Source organism: Stegodyphus dumicola, chromosome 8 (assembly GCF_044657685.1).
Source record: "Stegodyphus dumicola isolate Sdum_Otavi_A_Nest chromosome 8, ASM4465768v1".
In the NCBI taxonomy this organism is placed as follows: Eukaryota; Metazoa; Arthropoda; class Arachnida; order Araneae; family Eresidae; genus Stegodyphus; species Stegodyphus dumicola.
In genome coordinates, this window is record NC_140775.1 from 122,582,771 (window position 1) to 122,604,011 (window position 21,241).

Sequence of the window (21,241 nt, forward strand, 5' to 3'; positions counted from 1 at the left end):
GTGGAGGGAGGGATGTATATGTGACAAAACAGAAGACATGTTAGGATAAGATTGTTGTTTTCTAAACAGCTATATCAGAATTTCCAAATAAACCTTTGCATTGCTGCAAATCTTGTTACAAAGTAAAACACATACAAGACTTAAATATTGATAATAGGGTTTCTTTTTAAGCTCACAGAAAACAAAATTTATAAATTGTTATATCTCTTCTAAAAGGCATAAAGCAAATTTATGGGACAATACACGAATCCTGTAAGAACAAGTGAAAGAGCAGAATCAAAATTATTAAAAAGAGGAATGAAGTTTATTAGTTATTGAAGAATCTATTGCCTTCTGCAAATAAAGCCACAGCATAAGTGTTCTCTAAAGAAGTTACAAGCTGTTATTCCTGAGACACGACAATTGATAATCCTCTAAAGCGAGATGTTCTTCAAACTATTTTATGTAGACAGTCTATTACATTTCTGATAAGATGATACTGCTTTCCCATTTGAAATGAGGAATTAACTACATCAGTCGTTTACTACAACGAAATTAATACAATAGTAATTTATTCAAAAATTAAATCTTCAATAGTAAATAGATATGGTTCAATGCATAAGGTGCAAAAATGTCCTACGATAAGTTCTATATCCGCCAAACTCATCACGTAAAAATTTTAAAGAAGAATTATGTAACTAATCAGATTTGCCATTTTCTTTTCAGGACGTGATAGTTGCTGTTTCCTGAAAAAGAAAGCATGTTGTTAAATATCGTGTAATACAACAAAAAGGCTCTAAATATTTTAAAACAAGTTTACATACATGAAATATCTAATGTATTTGACTTAGTAAATGAAGTAAATAGTATAATTAGTAGTAACACACTTAAATACTAATTTTAACACCGATTGTCAAATTTTTAATGTTGCTTCAAAGCACTTTCTGACCACTTTTGCGGCCACATTCCAATGTATCGTTTTTTTAAAGAACTTTTTGAAAAGAAATAGGGTAATCATTTCCTATGAAATATATTGCAACTTATTCTTTTTACAGTTTCTATTTATTTAACGAATCATAAGCGATAATGAGTTGGGACTATTATGCAGAGTTTCAGAAAAGCTGCAAATTATTGAGTATTAGTAGGTTATTACAAGTTATTAGTAAGTTATTAACTCACTGCCACTTGCATCAGTCTTTCAGATTATAAAACTCTTGCCGTACCGAAAAGTAATTCATTATGGGATGAAATTATTTCTTAATAAATCACAAAGTGAATCGGTTATAAGAAAAATTCCTTAAATTATTTATGCGATGCACATAATACACAAATAAAATATGCTCATACTTATTTTGAAATAAGGACCAAAAATTTCCTTATTAGAGATTGCGTTGAACTATAATACAAAATAATAAGACAGTTGGTGAAAAGTTTTTGCTGGTATTTTCATTGGGTAATGATTAAAGAAGACTTATAGGGTTAACATGGCATATAATAATATGAATATTTTTAAAATACTTAATATTATTAAACCCTATAAGCATTTAACATCCAAATTTCTCTTTAAGTATACTTTGCCTAAATTAAGTTGCTTAAAAGTTTTAAATAGTTTATTATTATATTGCTAAAAATGGTGCATAATTTAACTGTCATTTGCGTAAGCAAAACTTTTAAAACTATTTGAAAAAAATACTCACTAGCATCTGAAAATTTATTTCCTCATTAAGTAATGGGGTAAACTTCTTTGAAATTTTCTTTTGCGATACGTGTTCAGAAAAACAACAGCGTATTGGTGTCATATATTTTGTAGGAACATCTGGTTTATCTAAATTGTGCGACGGGAAAACTTGTATTATGGCTAGTATAATAAATAACAAAATACATAATAAAATAAAAAATATTTCAAATCAATGATATTTAGCCACTAAGATAATAAATAATAAAAATATAAAACGTTTTGAACTAAGACAATGTACACCGCACTTGGAAGGAAAAAATAAAAATTGCCCATCTGAAGGTATTAGATTACGTATTAAGATCTCGAAGAAATTACGAACGTTTTCATCTGGAGGGTGAAGATTATAACTTTATCATTCTGATATGTTTGACACATTTCTTTTTCAGAATTCTGGTCAACACATCTTGAAAATTTCATTATCGCTCCGAATATTTTCTTACAAATCCAGGTTTAATACTTACTGTATTCTCTTCTAAGTTAAATAAATTATTCTCGCCTCTCAAATTTACTGAAATATAGATATGTTGGATAATCTTAACAAAGATATTATTATTTATTTTCATAAAAGATTCTAGTTTAGGGTATGCTTAAATACTCTACTTTGTCAAGCAATAATCGACAAAGGGAATTGAAACATCATAAAAAGGCATATAAGATTAAATAATACCTCTTGCTACCAACTGATAAATCTAAGTCTTTATTGCTCAATAAAATTAAATTTCAGCTCCGAAACACTTTAAATATTCCTCAATTTAAAATATTTCAACTGTATTTCTACATTCTTTTGCAATTTTGTATTGCATATATAATTTTCTATATCCAGCGGGTTTAACTCGCAACTCTTAAAGGCCATTCATCAAAAAATAATGTAAAGCTGAGAGCTTTTCCAGTATTAGTAGTTTAAACTTATGATCCCTCACTGATAATAATAAATTTTAAATGAATTTGCCTTCAAAGAACATCTTTTGGGAAACATGAATGCATTGTTGGTTTTGGAAAACATTCATTGTAGCGCAAATGAACATGCGATCAGCCTCAAGCAAAATCATCTTTCAAAACTAGTTGACCTGATCTAAATGATAATAAATCTTGTTCAATGATACCCTTAACTGTTGGACGAGGATAGCTAAGTCCTAGAGATGAGATATTTGCTCTCAAATTCATTCAAAGAGCCCATTCACTTTACGAGGGAGCGATCGATCCAATAGCAGAGCAATAGCTCTAGAGTTCACTTACTAACAGCTCTTGTTAGAAGCGTTCCAATAATGTTCGATGCCCACTTTCGAGGGACAAGAATATTTTCTTCCCACATTCAAGATGAGTTAGATCTTTGTCATTTTCCAGGTATTTTAATATTTTTGTTCTAAATTTTAATCTTAGTTCGATACAGAAAGAACATTTCAGGGAATCTCAAAACTACAGTTGAAAGAAATCTGTCCAGGGAATTAGCAGTTCGATTGAATTGATTCTCCCGATCACACTGTTCGTTCTATTCTTTTCGCTTTTCGGAATTCTATGGCGAAAGCATTTGAGCTTGATGCAAGTTCTTGCTAGTTGCATCGTCATGTCTGGAAGTTGCTAAAGGAAAAATACATTTTCACTATAAGAGAATTATTTTTCAAATGATAAAAGAAATAAAGTACAGCTTTATAAACTTATGTCTGCAAAAAACATAAGAATTCCTGAGAACACTTTTAATCCAATATTTTGCAGTGTCTATTTTAAATGAATCATTCGTATGATTTCTGATTACAGAAGTTTTATTTAAAAAATTCACGATGCAAAATTATCATGTCCTATTTGCAGATGATTACTAATTGACTCTAAAATTAAAAGTGAGCTAGAGATGTATATCCATAACATAATATAAAGTACTACTTTTTCTGTAATTCATAAAACAATGCTTATAAATAAATAACAATAGACTTAAGAATACGCAAAAATATTTACTCAAATATTTTACTAATTTTGGTCCATTTCTCATTCGCATGAAGGAGTCGAAAATCTGAATAGTGTAATAGCGTTAAAGAACTTCATGAAATTAATCCGCTTTCCAAAATAAAGTCGCTGCACAGTAATTTTAAAAACAGTATAATATTTTCGTTCACAGTAAACTGAGAAAACGTGCATACATGTTCTAAAGTATCTTCTCTTTTCTTCAAAAAAAGTAACATTTCAACACAATGCATATCTTTCCTCGACTAAAAATTTCCTAAAAGATAGTGCAGTCTTCCTGTAACATCGCATTTTAAAAATGGAAAATGTCAATTTACGTACACGAAAAATTTTATCTTAAATTGATACTGATTCCATAAAAAACGTTATGTAACTATTCTAAAATATCAGCATTAGTCTAAGTTTGAATTTTGTTTATACGAGGATTGGGGCAAAAGTCACGGCAACTGTTTTTTTCTCGTAGATATGTAAACGGATCACAAAACGTATATGTGTCGTGTGGAAGTTCTACAGGCATAGTGTGTATGCAGAACAACAGATGGCTCTGTGGTAGCGAGGGCTCTGAAATCAGTCAGTTGGTGAGTGTCGTGCGAGATGGAAGTAACCCGTGTTGAGCAGCGCACTTACATCAAAATAGCCGTTCTCCGAGGGAGAAATGCGATGGAATGTCACAGTAAATTAGTAGAAGCCCTTGGGAATAATGCCCTAGCATATCGTACAGTAGCACGGTGGGTAGGAAAGTTTCAGAAAAGACGTGTGTCAACCAGTGATGAGCAACGTGCGAGACGACCGATGAGTGTGCGAACCGAATTGGCACGTGCTGTCATCGAGCACCTCATGGATAAAGACAGACGATGGACGTTACTGGAGTTAGAGAGTGCAAGTGTCATCGAGAAATGCACCGTCTACAGGATATTGCGTAATGAGCTACAGCTAAGCAAAATCGCTTCGCGGTGGGTACGGGCTTTGACGGAAGTTCAAAGGTAGGTGCGCTATGCAATATACTCCGACCACTTTGCACGTTGGCAACAGAACGGCGATCAATTCTTGTCATGAATAATCGCCATCGATGAATTTTGGGCCAGGGCATACGAACCAGAACTGAAACGACAGTCCGCGGAATGGTGATATTCTGGATCACCAAAGCAGTAGACGGTCCGTCAGAATCCTTCCACGGTCAAATTGATGGTGATCATCGCGTATGACGTCAGGGGTGTCATTGTTTGCACTTTGTTCCTCATGGCACAACAGTGACCGCACAGTACTACAGGGACTTCCTGGTGCGACAGATACGACGTTTTGTTTGAACGTCCGAATCTTGCGGACAGTGCAATAATTCTGCACGACATTGCAAGACCACATAAAGCAGAGTGTGTACGGCAGCTACTCTGACATTGGAGATGGGAAGAATTGGAGCACCTACCGTACTCTCCTGACCTTTCGCCCTGTGACTTTGATCTCATTCCCAAGATTAAGGAACCAATACGTGGTAGGCGGTTTGCCACACGAGAGGACATTGCTAATGCTGTGCACCAACAGATGACCCGATTCACACATGGTGCGGCAAATGATGAGGCTGATGGTATTCAGCGCCTCGCACACCGTTGGCAGCGTGTGGTGACAGTAGCAGCAAACTATATTGAGGGTCTTTAGGCCCAGGTTTGTCATGTCAACTTTATGTGTATTGTGTTATCATTCTTTTGCACGGTGAAAGCCATATTGCCCTGTATACTACCGTAATAAATTCGTGTGTTACGATATTTCTGTGCTATTCATTGTCCACACATGTAGTTAAGACCTTGTCCTTCTGTCTGCATATGTCGCATTTTCCAACCGGACTGGTATCTTCAAGAAAAAAGATAGTTGCCATGACTTTTGCCCCAACCTACGTATTTAAATTTCAAGCATTGTTTTTTTATCTCAAATCCTGCTTTATGTGCATCGCCTTTATTTATTAAGAAAGTTAAAATCATTAAAAATATTAAATTAGGCATCCAAAAGTTGTATAAAGGATGTAAATCAAGGCATGCATGCATTTTAAATATAAAAAATATTATTTTGTTTTATCACTAACAGTACTTATTCTAGTACTTATCCGGTTCTATAAAAATATAAAAAAACATACTCGACTGGGAATATCTTTTCATCATATAATTGTAATAAAAACTGGAATACAAGCAGTACATAAATTAAATCTATCTTACCACGAAAACAGCGTACAATGAAACTGCTAATGTAACTAATGATTAAACAGGTAACCGTCGCAAAGGGAATTATCCATAAATAAGACAACCGAAATGAATCCCTGCAAAATAAAGTACACTACTCTGCAATGACCAAAAGCTAAAATTGAAACAGATAGAAATTAAGCATTTTAACATGTATGTTAATTTTAACTTCATTTACATAAAAAATCTAGATTACTCTGAGTTTGAAAAATTTATAATTCTTTTACAAAAATACTCCATTTTTTCTTAAGCAGAGGAGGAAATTTTCTTTAAAGTATTATGTTTCACGAATGCATTTTAAGTGAAAACAGAGTATTTTTATTCTAATTACATAAAGGTTGGTTTAAAATAATAAGTCTAGCTCAATTCTAAATTTTGCGAAAACACTATTTTATGTGAACATGATGTTTAGAACTTAATGCCAATTTTCTGCAACTATTCCTTCAAATACTACGTCATTATCTTTAGTACTTATTTAACGTTAGATTATGATGAGAAAAATTGCTAAAATTTAAGCAAATCAAAGATATTGTTTGATTTTTCTAGATCATTTTGCGTTAGACATAATATACTAGTGAAACATAAGCTTCAAAAAATTCCTTTTTTGTAACCGACTCAAATGAATATAACGTAAAGGATGAAGAACGTGAATTTAGCTCCAGAGATCAATAAGTGTGAATGGAAGAAGAGTACATGAATATCAATTTCAAACTGTGAATAAATTTTCATATTCTCAAAGCAGTGTTTTCTACATGTAACAGGCACGCATGAGGTAAATCTAAAAAGGATTCCAAGCATATCACAGACAGATGAACTCTTAACTAGCGCATATATATCCATTTCACGAACTTCGAACATTTGAGATTCACATTTCTTACGGAAAAAACCATTGTAAAACACTGTTCTGATGGAAAAGTTACGTACTCACCGCTGTAAATATCACATACATCTTTAATAACAATCTTTGCTTAATAGAGAATAAACTTTCCTTAATAATATGGCTTGTCTTTAAATAGCTTCTATAACTTTTTTGTATTTATAATAAAAATGCCATCGTAGGATCTGGAAAATGAAGACTGCAATTGGCAAAAGAGCTAAATAGATAAGCTAATTTATCTCACATATTTACTAACAAAATAACAAATTCAGATTTTTAAAACAGCAAGTTTATGCCGCCGAGTCTGCACACAGTTTATAGTTATTTTATATAAAGTGCATAAAAACTTTTATAATCCTTTCTTTAGGTGAAAAAATACAGAAGGAAAAAAACATTAAGTTCAGATTTAGTGGTAGTACTAGAACTTCGAAAATAAGAATAAAAGATTCACATATTGTGAAGAGAATCTCGTGGTCCAATAGAGTTTGAATAGACAACTCTTTTTTGGAGTAGAGTAAAGAAGCAGGAGATCACCATCTCTGAAAACTATTATGTTCTATTATATTTATTATTATTATATATGGAAATTTCTATTATGTTCCAGTGGACAACCAAACATTCATATCCGACTCTCGGTCAGAAATCAGCTATTGCAATGTCTCGAGGGTAAACTGATAAATCTTGAAAATCCTTCAGACTTTGTTTTTATTACGAGTTTGAATATTGAAAATAAAACTTTTAATTTTTCTATCTAGGATCTTGAAAATTTTTTCAAGTCATGTTTTAATGGAAATCAATTGCATTCTTTTGGTACTGTTCCTTGCCATACTATTTGCCGTCTCATTATCCATTGTACAGCGATCCCTTCCAAGAATCACATAAATATTAGAGTAACAAGCGACGTTCAGACTTTCTGTTGACATTTAGACTTGAAATTGGGTTACCTTGATTAGTTATAGTCTGTAAAGCAGTAAAGGAATTTTAAAGAAGCACAGCAAATGAGAAATCTGGGAGTTTATGCTTTTAAGTCAGAGGGGATCTCCGACTGTCCTCAACCTCGCCTTGAAAGGCCTTCTTTTGCAGATCAAGAGGTACATCACGGGACAAAAAAGAGAGCTAAGTATACCACCATCGTATCTAGCCCCATTACTTTGCTTAGAACCACATGTGTAAATTTGCAGTCATTCATTATTTGTATAATGTTCTTTTATTATAATTTCTACTGCTAAGGTAAACAGAATTTCTGGGCTGCAGTGGGATTTCAGAATGCGCTGACAATAAAGCAAATCTTCGGATTTAAAAAGGTAACAGGGTTGTAATAAAAGGAATAGCTTAAATGTTAGTTCACATTTTAATATTTCCCTCACAGCCAAATTGATATAAATCTTGCTCAATTTTAAGCCTTTGTCAGTTAATAGTAAAAATCTTAGACATTTGAAGAAAAATCAAACAAATTTTTCCCAAAACTGATTTTTTAAAATCCTCTTTATTCTGATTTTTATTCCTCTCAGGTTCCACAAAATAAAGGTAGCACATTTTATTATCGTGAGATTCACTTACTTTAGCAGTCACGAGCTTCCAGTGGTAATTAGAAATGATTTGTATCTCCGAAAATATTTGTCTTCTTCCATTATGTCCCAGGGAAACTGAAAGGTGGATATCTCTGATCTAAAGCTTTAATCAATAAACAGAAAGATCAATGAAACACTCTGAGAGACATGACCTAGCTGGCTGATTCTGGATTGAACTCAGAGCTTTGAATTAAACTCAGTTTCATAATTTTCTTTGGAATAGAGAAATTTTCAAAAATATTTTTCTAGGACTTCCAAAACGCACCTTCTAAAAACTTACAAAACATCGAGAGATGCTAGAGGAAATCGACAAATGCCGCCAATTCTGCGACAAACGTTATTCCCAACGCTGATGTTTCTATCTCTCATTTTATTTGAACTATCATTCAAGTCTAGCTGTAATTCAAACTGTATATTATTGTAGCTATAATTCAAACATCAATCGAATCGTAACGTAGAACTCAATAAAATGTTATATGGAATAAACATATAGAAACACAATTGGCCTCAAGTTTAAATTGAAATGAAACTAGACAATAAACAATCGTAACATTACCCCACAATATGCACCAAATATAAAAGAAAATCAAACATGTTATAATAATAAAAAATAAGTAAAAGGAAAAACAAATTAAAAATAAATGGAGACAAATATTTACATAAATTAAAACAATTAGCATAACGCATTTTATAATTTTGATATTAATAATTTATGGATAAGCAAATCTTGGCATTCATTTACAGAAGAAAAATGCGTTCGAGAAGTAAAAAATTAATGCTGAACTTACTCATGACTGGGATCATGAGTATTTAAGGGATCAATAGTCGGAGGTGGTGTAATGTATGGAGTATTTGTCACATTTGACGTGAAATTCTGGTAATGGCATTCGTTCGAGAAAGGAAGTCTTGGATATGTAGAAAGAGCTGGGCCGAAATTTAAATAGGAAGATACAGCAAGACCTGCAACTACACCAAGAATGACACCCTGAAATTAAAAATATTTATTCTTTCTAAAATTATTTAAATATTATATTAATTTTAAAGTATTTGAACTATCTCACATCAAAATTTATGAAAATAAAATTATATAATTTTATTATGGAATGAAATTTTCAGTAGGAGTAGTAGAACACAATCTGTCTTTGTTCGTATAAAAAAAAAAGGTTTATTTATGAAGTTTTTAGCAGTTCAAGTAAATTAAAGTACTTTGAAGGATCTGAGGAGGAACGCAAGACTCATAAGAAGAAATTAAGAAAAGAAAGTGATGTGCAACTAATTTTGGTTATAAGGCCTTTTTATTACATAAATAGGTGCAAAAATTTGGACATTTTCGAAAAACCTGTCAGAATGCGATTTGCATCTTAAAGCCTCATTACAGAAATTTTTTATTAAATATTACATATTATTAATATATTATTAGCTTTAAATATTACATTATGAGAAAAACTAAGATACTTTTAAGCATTTATTCATATGCATTTAAGCATTTATTCATATGCATATACAATATTACTAGTAATGTAGCATTCCATCTTGGACTCTCTGTTGTACAACCTGTTTTAGAGAACATAAATTTGCGTAATTTCCAAACCATGAACATTACTGAGCCATCTTCCTATTATGTCATAAAAATCCACTTCTTCTTTTTCAAGTAAAAATAATTCGTTGATCCACCAGTTTGCTGATTTTATCTGACTCATAAGAATACGCATCCACCTCTTTGATAAGTTTTAAAGTATAAATCGTAATCTGATACATGAATTTGCTGATTTTATGACATTTAAAAATATGTCTCAGTGTACGAAACACTATATTTCTTTTCCATTAAGGTTCTTTAATCTTTTCAAATTATCAGTGAAGAACAATATAAAATCTCATATTTTATTAAACTTCCTCTGAAAGGGAAGGAAGTCAACAAATTATTAATAATAAAAGTAATTCAAAACAAATATATTTGATTCTTTATTTAGCTCTAACTATTCTTGTCTTTAAAAGTACACAATTAAAAATGTACACACAAAAAAAGCAAATAAACACCTAAGTGAATTATGATTTTTAAAAGAGTAGCTGCAGCAACAGAAAGGTAATTTTTCTTTATTTAATTTGCCCCTACTTTCAGTGTCAATAGTTAGTTTGGTTAGTATCAATTCCCAGACTGAAACTGAAGAAAGGAAAGCCTGAAGAAAATAATGCAAGTCAAATTAGAAACAAATGCGATAAAATTATATCGGTTTGAAATATTAATTTTTATATTACCTCTTCATTGGCTGTCGTTGTAAGGCATCCCAAAAGAAAAACGGCCAAATTTGGGCCTACAATTGTTCCTACAACAATTATAGTAGTTTTGATAAGGTTTCCAATGGAATTAATAAAAAACGACAATGTTATGCACAATATTCCATCCAAGATACCTGCAGAAGAAAAAGAGAATGCTATGCATTTGAGTGGGAATTGTGGAAAATAATTTAAGTGATAAATGATTTTACAACTTTAGAATGCATAAGCGTTTTCGATTAAAACCAATTTTAAAATTATTTATCTGTTATCCCGATTTTAAATTTAAATTTAATATTTTCTTATTGTTTTTAATTAATAAAAGATTGAACTTAACACCAGATTTTGTTTTAATTTAGTAAGGTTATTTCTGAGATGCTGAAAATACTAAGTGGAACTCACTTGAACTTTATGTGATGTGTCTATGAGGCTTTTGTTTAAATAGCTTTTGATAGCCTCATTCATGGCTATAAAAGCATAAACACTTAGCAGTAAAGCATTAGAGCATTATATGTATGTAAGTTACAGTGGGTAAAAAAACTATTGGCTATTGCCTATAATTGATCATGTTACCTAACAAAGGAAATGCTTGACAATTTGAGCTGGACGTAACGAACACGGAAGGTAATAAACAGACAAATCTAATGAAACTTTCAATTTAATATACCTTTTACACAAAATATTTAACAAAAAATGTAAATTTGCATTGCAAAGTTCTAACTGCTATGCAAATTTTGTTATGTTGAGGTCACGTGTTTAGACTAATAAGAAACCCGGTTAGTATAAAGTCTGCAGTGTTACTTCAAAACTTTTAAAACGTTATTTTGCTAATACAGCTTCAAAGTCGAAGGAGTTGTATTTTAATGTTAAAAGCATGATTATTCAGCTCAGACATGAAGGTTTGACTTATCGTGCTATAGAAATACAACCGAACATAAACCTATTTACTGTTAGAAGTATTGTAAAAAAGTTCAAAGAGACCGGATCGACGAAAAATAAGATTAGAAGTCGACGGCCTCGAATATTTTCTAAAAGGGGCATTATCAAATAGGTTAAGAAAAACCCTAAAATAAGTGCACTTTAGTTAGCCAAAGATGTAGCTAATACTTCGCATAAAACTTTTAGTGTAAGACTATACGGAATGTGTGACATGGAGGAAGTTATTATGTAAGGGCAGCTAGAAAGAAACCTTTCATTTCAGAAATAAACAGGAGAAAGAGATTATATTTTGCAAAATCTCATATTAATTTATCAGACAAATTTTAGAACACAATTATTTCGTCTGACGAATCAAAGTTTAACATTTTCGAGTATGATGGACGACAATATATGTGGAAAAAGCCTAACACCGAAGTGGAAAAACAACATTTAACACCGACTGTAAAACATGTAGGAGGGAACGCCGTAGTTTGCGGCTGTATGGCAGCCAAACGGAATTGGTAACCTGTGTTTCATTGATGGTATTATGACGGCTCTACGTATATTGACATATTGCGCCATAACATGAAATTCAGTGCCCAAAAACTTGGCTTAGAAACACCATTTGTGTTTCAACAGGATAATGACCCTAACAATACAGTGAACCTCGTCTGGAAACAGTTACTCAATAACGCTCCTTGCCACTTAAAGACACCGCCTCAATCGCCTGATATAAATTTAATTGAAAATTTATGGCACAAATTGGACCTAGAAGTCAGGAAACATAAAATTTTGTGTAAAGATGAACTTAAGCATATATTCCTGAAAGAATGACACAAAATTCCAAACAGGACTTTTTCAACAACCAGGACTTTGATTTTTTTATGAGAAATAGGTTACGAGCTGTTATACAAGCAAAACGTATGAATACAAAGCATTAAATTTTGTTCCCAAATTTTGCTGTATGATCTTGACAATACATTTTTGACATCCAAATTTACGATTTTGGTGTATATTTTGTGTAAAATGCATAGTAAAACTAAAATTACATTAGATTTGCGTCTTTATTGCCTTCTGTGTTCATTATGTCCAGCTAAAATTTAAAGCATTTCCTCTGACAGATTGATCAATTATAGGTAATTGTCAATATTGTTTTTACCCACTGTATATCTATAGACGAAGGATCGCTGCTGCGACCTTTGCGACCTGCTGCGAATTTTGGCATGAAGAAAATAGGGGAGTGAACTGAACGGAAAATCTACCAAGCCATGTATAAGAAATGAAAGATAAAAAATTACTTTACTTATGTTCCACCTATCTCCGAAAATCTTAACTCATGATAAAGCAGCTGAAAGAAGTTTCATTTATATTTAAAGAATTCATCCTTTTAAACTGAGAGAATTGTGATAAATTAGCTTTTTATCATGATCTGAATTAGGTAATTTAAAAACGCCGAACAACTTGTGATCGATGGTACTCTTGTTGGTGGAATCTGAGTGAAAGATATGCCTCGCCTGCAACTTCTTGAAATGACTTTCAGATTTGAAAATACTTAACATCCGCAAATATTCAGGCCTTGTCCATGATTAGAATCCGGGTTCATTGGCCTAATTTCAAACAATCTGTACGATTTGAATCTATCTTAACTCATCTTTATTCTTTACAGTTTTTTCGGGGAAGTGATAATCTTAAAGAAATAATAATGCATTAATATTTTGAAAAAGTAGTATAGACTTTACGTAAATATAAAGACACATTTTTAAATATACACGCCCATTGCAACTGTTTAAGGTTTCTAGCTAAAATGTTTGTTTATTTATCATTAGTAACGGCCACTTTATGGGCGTTACATTAGTTATCATATCAAATGAATAAGCGATCAGAATATTCGGTAAAGTATCAAATTTTACTTTTGAAATTATACATTATTTTCTCATTTTTCTAGTAAAGAAAGCTCTGTTGGATTGGAGGACAACCCAGTCCCCTTTGTCAATGAAGACCTTATGACCAATGTATAAATCTACACTAGACAATATCACAACTGCAGTATTATAGAGCCTCCATGAAAGGCTGAAGTCTTTGTCCCATTATTTAATATTGCCGAATTTTATACGTCATGATTATTGCTGCAAACGACTTTCTAGAGGTTAAGCTGATATACATTTTTTTATTTCTGCTAACAAAAGTAATTTTAATAACTTTAACATTATTACCAAAATGTATTCTATACAATACCATCAGATGAAAAAGGATTACTGACATAGTGTTTTGGTTAATAAGACGGACTTGCTGAGGTTGGGCCACACAGGTTTAATGAAATTCACCGTCATAACAGCTGCAAAGGCATTCAACTGTGATGATATTGAACTCAATGAGGCGCTGAAGATGCCAGCAATACACAGACCGGGAAGTCCTGGATATGCATTCAGCGCAGTTGCAATATAAAAAGGTATTATCTGTTAAAATAAAGTTTAGGTGAGGTATAACACCTTGCTAATTGTAAAATATGTTTAAACATCATTTCAGTGAAGCAGATTACTTTTTAAGAATCAATGTTATTCGTTATAATAAAAAATGATCATATAAATCATATAAATCTTATTTGATTTGATTAAAATTTGAATACATTTGTCATAACGTTTTGGACTTTCAGTTCTTTCTACTAACATTTACAAAACTGCCATTTGTTCTAACTAAAAAATGAATATTAAATTCTATTTTCGTACTTATTAATAGCATATTGCATACGAACAAAATTACTTGAAAGTATAGACTGAGTACTAATAATTTAGATATCAACGGATAAGAAAATTTTGACTGCTAAGTGTTTAGTTATCAATGTATCAGAAACTTTCCTACAGTACAGACTGTTTCTTCCTTTTAGTTTGTAAGGATTAATGTTAGTTTTATTATCAGTTAAATTTTGAGTTAAACTTCCTTTCCTATCGCTTCTTAATTCCAACTTAACACTTCCGGCCAGAACGTAGTTTTAGAATCACGTCTTAATGTAAATGGAAGAAGAAGGAATAAAGGTACTTAAATTGAGGAATAAAGGTATTTAACCGCGAAGTTGTACTGTCTTAGTTTGAGAGAACTAGAGATTCTGGTTAGCACGCGTCAGCATTTTTAGGCTACTCTCTCTTAAGCTATTATTACGCTCGGCTGTACTTCAGGCTCTTGATAGCTTCGCAGTCAATTAGCGTTAAGGGGCTAACTCCGTTAGAAGTTTGATAGCTTTGGCTGTATTTCTTCAGTTAAGATTAGTTTAGTTTAGTTCTTAATCTCTTAAGTTCAAGCCCGAGTGTCGGCTTTATTGTACTACTCCAAGACGGAGTTCTGTTAAACTTTAGTTGGAATAATAAAGGGTTATTTCACCCTTCTCACTTGTTGTTTTCTACCCTATGAACTCAAGCGATTATTCGCTTACTAGTTCTTAAGATTCTTCACATTCAACAGTAACTTAGAATTACACAGTGGGGAATCCTACAAGTTGAAAGCTATGATTTTCTTAATTCGTTGTTACCATCTCTTATAGTGTGTTAGATTTAATCCTTTTTTTTGTCTGAACCATTGTTGCATAGATTGACTGATATACTAAAACGTTATGTAGTTTTTAAACAATAATGAATTGAAATAATGTTTAGTGCTGCTGTTCTTTTTCATTCGATGAATTATTACTTAGTCATAATAGGTATACTTCTAATAAGGTACATGCTAAATTCATTGCTATTCCCCCTCCATACAAAAAGTTTCTGTCTTATAATATGTAAAGTTAATACTTAACTTCAGTTAATACTTTCTGTTAATCGTTTGGTGCTCATCGTATGGTTTTATCGTGTCTGTTTTATTTTTGAAAATAAATTGTAATCATATAGCACCTGTATAACATTTGTTCTAATAAAAGAAAATATTCTCTTTTGCAAAACTGTAAATATGAGTTTGGCCTGTAGAGGAAAAGTAATCCGATTCTGGAACTTCCGTATATCCAAAAAGAGGATGGCATTTCGTCAAAACATTCCTACAGTTATTAATTTCTTCTCTCTTGAAAAAGAGAAACTAAATAATACTAAACAGCAATGAATATTTCAAACTCGGAAATAGTATGTTAATGACATAAAAGAGAAAACTATATTAAATAACAAATGCTGCTTTCGTTGCTTGAAATCAGGATATAATGTTAATATATTAAATGTTAATATAATAAAGTTATTAAGATTTTAGGAAAATTTCGATCTGTTCAGAAAGAAACCTTGTAGAGTCATTAAGCCATTTTGAAGCAGGAGAGAAAAAAACTGAGCAATGCCCTCGCCGGAGCTCGAACCTGGACCTCTCGAATACACTCCGAGTGTGCTACCGTTACACCACACGGGCATGCAAAATAGAGGGAGAAAATAAATATAAGTAGCCGGTTTAGAAAAACTCTAAGGCGAGCTTGGCTTTCCAGGGGGTGGACCGCGTCATACCTACCACTTACCTACTTTATATAAATATATCCTGTATTACCTAAAGTGAATGCTCATAACGAAGGAACCGATTCAGTTAGTGAAACTATGACGAAGTCAACAAACTTGAACAATGTAGAGACGCATTTATACACAAATTTCTTTTCTCTTTGTAATGGTTTTATTTAGGCATTAGATGCATAATTAAAAGATTAGGATTTAAAGAGCAACTTTCCTGCTCCAGATGGTACAAAATCCCGTGAATTATGAGTAAGAGTTTTAAGGTTTTATTCCGAATAGTAATCTAACAGGAAGATAAGTTGTAAGGCATTCTTATTTGAAAAAGCAAATTTTATGAAATTTATTTCGGTCATCTCGATGGTAAAAAAAAAACTTTGCAAACTGAAATAATATCCAATGACTTCTTGCGTTAATTACGGATCGTAGATTCGAAATTCTTGAATTTGTAACAATGTTATATAAGTACTAAACCAATCAAGTACTACAGAAGCATTAACTAGATCAGCAATAGAAGAATATGATTTAACTGTCTAAAAATAAAAGAACTGAAATCGTGTGAAAACATGCTTACTTATCTTGAAACTAAGGTGTACTTAGCGGAAAATTTTCTTGGAAGTCAGAATAAGAGAAAAATCTCGCTGTTTCCTAATTTAGAAATATTTATTAAAGTATTTCGGATTTACGGAAATTGCACTAAATTATAAATACTAAGGATTGTATGTCATACGGATGAAAATAAACAAGATATAGGGCAACATTTGCAAGATATCTATTCGTAAATTATTATGGATGACATGTAATTCACATGTCCGGTGAATAAAATCCTACTGATTTACACGCTTCAAGACTTAGAGCAAAGCTTTTGCTAAATTTTCACACATATGAGAATTAAGTAGAACTAAAATTTACGGAATTTGGGCCATAACATAACAGATGAGCAAATAAGCAAAGAGTCTCACAACAGAAAGAGTAAAAAACATTAAAAATTCTAGACCGATATTATAAAGATTTTTCCCATTACATTCTGACAATATGCAAGTTAGGTTTTATTCCCCGTTTTAAGAAGCTTAATGAAATTCTAGAAAAAAAACGGAGAATAATTTTCTTGTGAGAAATGATTTGCAAGTAAGCTCAAATTATGCAGCTGATCAAAATAAAGAAAAATTCATCTCTGAAGTGGAAGATTATAGATTTCCGACCCTTATATTAATAAAGGTAGGGTTTTTTTTGATTCCATCGTAAATAACAATACAGATTCATTTAGTCTCGTAGCAGTTTTATATAATTTTAAACATACTTTTATTTTTAGTCTGGATTTCGATATTCATAAAAAAAGTCGGATTTCACACTTTCGATACTGGCAAACAACTTTTGAAAAACGTTATTCGACTTTAGCTCGTTGTCGTACGAGAGATAAAAGCGTCAAAAGACAGTATGACTAAACTTGTTTACATTTAGTGTTACTCCGATTGGAATAGATTTTATCACAGGCAATAATCTTCTTCCTTCAGAGATTCAGGAGATTAGATGTAGAGAACCACATTTCAGAATTTATAATGATATTCTGTAAGAATGACCAGCATTAATAAAAAGATTGATTAAAAGAAAACTGAAGTTTAGAGCACTGCAAAAATGATCTTATCAAATTCATTTCGTCATTATCATTGCTGCAGTTAAATAATGGGATATAATACTATAATTTTCTGCTTTAAAAAGTATTGCGAAAAGTTCTTGGCAAATGCTGCTCTGCATGAAAGAAATTGGGAACGATTTTTGAAGACTGCGAAGCGATGATCAACATTTGATCTGTCTCCAAATTTCCAATTAGTCCAACTCTAGTGACTCTAACTACGTTTTAGAAAGGTATTCAAAAACTGGGAGAATTCAATCCAGTATGGACAAACGCTTAAAATCTCATCAATCTGCAATACAGGTTGACAGAAAAGTACCAATGAAAATTTCATATCAGTTAGACCAGTTGGAGATGAAGGAAAGACTATTGAAAAAGGTAAATATTCGCAAAATTATTTTGATAGGAAATATTAATAATAATAAATAAAACTGACCGTTAGTTGAAATGACAGAACTTCTTCCAGGATATAAGAATAAAATTAGTGCAGCATCACTTAAGACTTTAATGGCATATTGTTTGGACCGATTACCTTATGTAAAATTTATAGACATGAAGACTTTACCGATTTAATGATGATTTAACAGAACTCAAATGTGAAGCAAGAATAAGTATCAAGAAAAATTCCATAAAGTTATACGAAAGGTGAAAGGAGTGTATGAGATATTCCCACTGGTCTGACTATGAGTGGAAAATTAAAATAATGGGAAATTGAAATTTTTTAAATCGTTGTAATGAGCTGGTAGTATTATATTAATACTTTAATTGAGTATCAGTTTTTTTTTCAACAAATAGAAACTTTATTATGAGCAATTTTAAAATTATCTTGTTTAAACTGCGTTTTTATGGAATGGAAGATACTGACTACAGACAAACTGTATAAATATGTGTGTAATATATATTAATATTTTATTTTCTAAGACTGGCAATAAAATTTTTGCTGTTTTCTATAAAAGTGCATCAATAAAAGAACCTGAATTCCTGTATGCCAAATAAAATTATATTTGTTCACGTTTTTTCGTTAGCTGTAGTTTTCTTTCACTGTAGGCACAGTTAGTTGTTTCGCTCAAGTTTGCAGTTTATTTTTAGTTGTACAAATCATTAAGCCCTCGTCTCAAATTATTATATATATTCTTAATTAAAAGACTTGGAAGAAGTATTCCAGTCACATTGCATGGGGAAATTCAGAACGGAACTTAGAGGGGATACAGAAAATATTTAATTCAGTAATATCTACATTTTGGTTTGTTTGGTTTGGTTTTCCTTCATCAGACTACACAATACGTGTAGCAAAATTTGAAGGCTAGCAACTGATATGCATTACTTAATATCTAGATATGTAATAATGTACGTAATAATGACATCGTCAGATACCCATCTCTTATGGAGAATTTTCTTTACGGTCGCATTGCAGACCAGACCCTAATGGGACTTTCTCCATAGCTGACAAGGGTAGAGAAAAACTATCACGTGTTGTAGGCTTATATACAGACCAAGTATCAAAGTACCATGTAATAACGCCTAAAATGAATAACAAAGCTCACAGCCTGTAGACAGATATTATCAAAAGCTATCGAAAAGCTATTTTTGGTACTTTTTTTCGATTCTTCGATTCTTTCACCATCTTAGAGTAGGGATCTTCAAACTTGGTAAACTTCCTACTGCCTGAATCAGAAAAAGATATGTACTATCATGTACCAAAATATGTACTACCAAAAAGGGTGCCATTTTGCAGTAATTTTGAACGTTCATTCAAAACTCTTATGCAAAAATTGTACCACAAAATTAATGGAATGCATCGTTAGTGCTACATATACCATAGTTCAAGAAATCCTATTGTAGGAGATAAGGTCTCTTTACAGTGACAAGGTGAACAGTGTTCTGCTACAGAGATATTCATTCAAACGAAAACTGAGCTACTTCCATTTGATTTTGAAGATGAGTGTTACGACTATTAAGTTATGAAAGAACATTTCACTTTTTACTTCTTTCATTCTGTTATTAATTCAGATGCTTAAAAGTAAAACTGTCGCAAGACCTTCAAAAATATTTGTATGATATTAATACAATTTGTGCAATACTAAGAATCAATCACTACTAATTTCACACTTTTTAAAATGAATTTCAGTGTCCGTTATTTTTGATTACCATTTTAGTCAATATCTAATTCAAAATTTTCTTAATTTCAAAATCACGTTCAAAATTGTATCGTTTTTCCTGTTCTGTTTCTAACCGTGCCGTGATAATCAGAGGGCACCATTGCTGTGTTACTACTTCCTCTTAGGGAGGAAACTAAGGCAGAAACAGACAGGTGAAACCGTAACTAATAAACTCTTAAGAGTTAGCTAATTACCACACTTTTAGTGATCGTATAAGTGAAAATTTTTTTTATTTTTGTGCATTGCGTTGTGAAAATGCATCCGGGACCGCGCCGTGAGAGGATCGAATAAACAACAACAATATATATATATAAGAAAAACACATAAAAAATATAAAGAAAACATAAGTAATAGGTTTCCAGATTTAAATACCAGTTTATTCAAATTCCTCAACAATTAAAATTGAATCTTATCCTAATCAGAGACTCAAATTTCTTATTTTAGTTACAGTTCAATTTTCTTATTTTAGACACAGGTGAATTCTTCAATTTATCATTTTCTTTTGTTACATTTAAATTCATGGTTTGCAAATCTATTACATGACTCTTTTAATTTAACAGGTACCCGTACTGTAATTTCTAAGAGGTTAAAGAAAACATATTATCTGCAATGCAACATCTGTTCTAAGGAAGATTACACAAACAAATTATATTATTACATCCTATTTCATATGAGGACCTTCCAGTTTGTCTCGGTAAATTAAGAAGAGGAAAAGGGAGGCAATTTAGTCCTATAGAATTAATTTAAAGATTCAATTTAAGGTAAAGTTCCAATTCCCAAAAGTTCGAAGGGAAATTGATAACAAAACAAAACTTATCTATTATGTCGACGACTTGAAACGCACTCGGAAATGTCTCGGACTGGCCTTGCATTCTAGGAGGAATCAGGGATAAATAGTCCTCCTTAAGTTCTGGGAGTAATACATGCCGTAAGGGGAACGCTGACGTCTAAGGAGTCTCACGTTTTCAGGATCACTGTCGCAATATAGAAGAACACCGACTCCATCATTTTTCAGCAACACATCCGCAAGCTCAGCATCGAAGAAAATATGCCACTGGAACAAGCACCCGAGCTGAATCTTCAAAGCTCGCTGTCCGGATGTCGAGGATAGAATCTCACATTGACGTGGTGGAACTTGGCCGATAATTTTAGGAATTTAATACTCGCTGGAGGAAACTTTCTTATTTTTAAGATACTTGAGAAAGTCCTCATCATCCCCGGTTTTTCCCGATAGCAAGTCGGCGTCCGGATAGCATCCGCCGTTCTCTGCCGGAATCACAACTGGAAAGAACTATCCTACTTTATTCATCACCAGAAGCTTAACTATCACCTCACCTTCGAAAGTCGGGCAAAAAGTCTCTTTAAATATTTCAGTAAAACTCATCCACAGTCGGTCAAAAAAAGTCTCTTTAAACATTTCAGTAAAACTCGCCCATCTTCAATTTCGC

General features: G+C 32.1%; 1 protein-coding gene across 1 annotated transcript in view; it reads right to left on the bottom strand.

The window, feature by feature from the left end:
* Window positions 1-424: 424 nt before the first annotated feature.
* The window catches only part of LOC118199935 (putative sodium-dependent multivitamin transporter), a 49,859-nt gene continuing 29,042 nt past the window's right edge, over window positions 425-21,241 (bottom strand). Inside the window, exons 8-13 of the mRNA XM_035371820.2 lie at window positions 13,802-13,997; window positions 10,606-10,760; window positions 9,138-9,334; window positions 5,878-5,978; window positions 1,677-1,804; window positions 425-725 (exon numbers count right to left, since the gene is read on the bottom strand). Of these exons, the coding sequence (XP_035227711.1) occupies window positions 702-725; window positions 1,677-1,804; window positions 5,878-5,978; window positions 9,138-9,334; window positions 10,606-10,760; window positions 13,802-13,997 (801 nt within the window). The 3' untranslated portion in view covers window positions 425-701. The remainder of the gene's footprint in view (window positions 726-1,676; window positions 1,805-5,877; window positions 5,979-9,137; window positions 9,335-10,605; window positions 10,761-13,801; window positions 13,998-21,241) is intronic.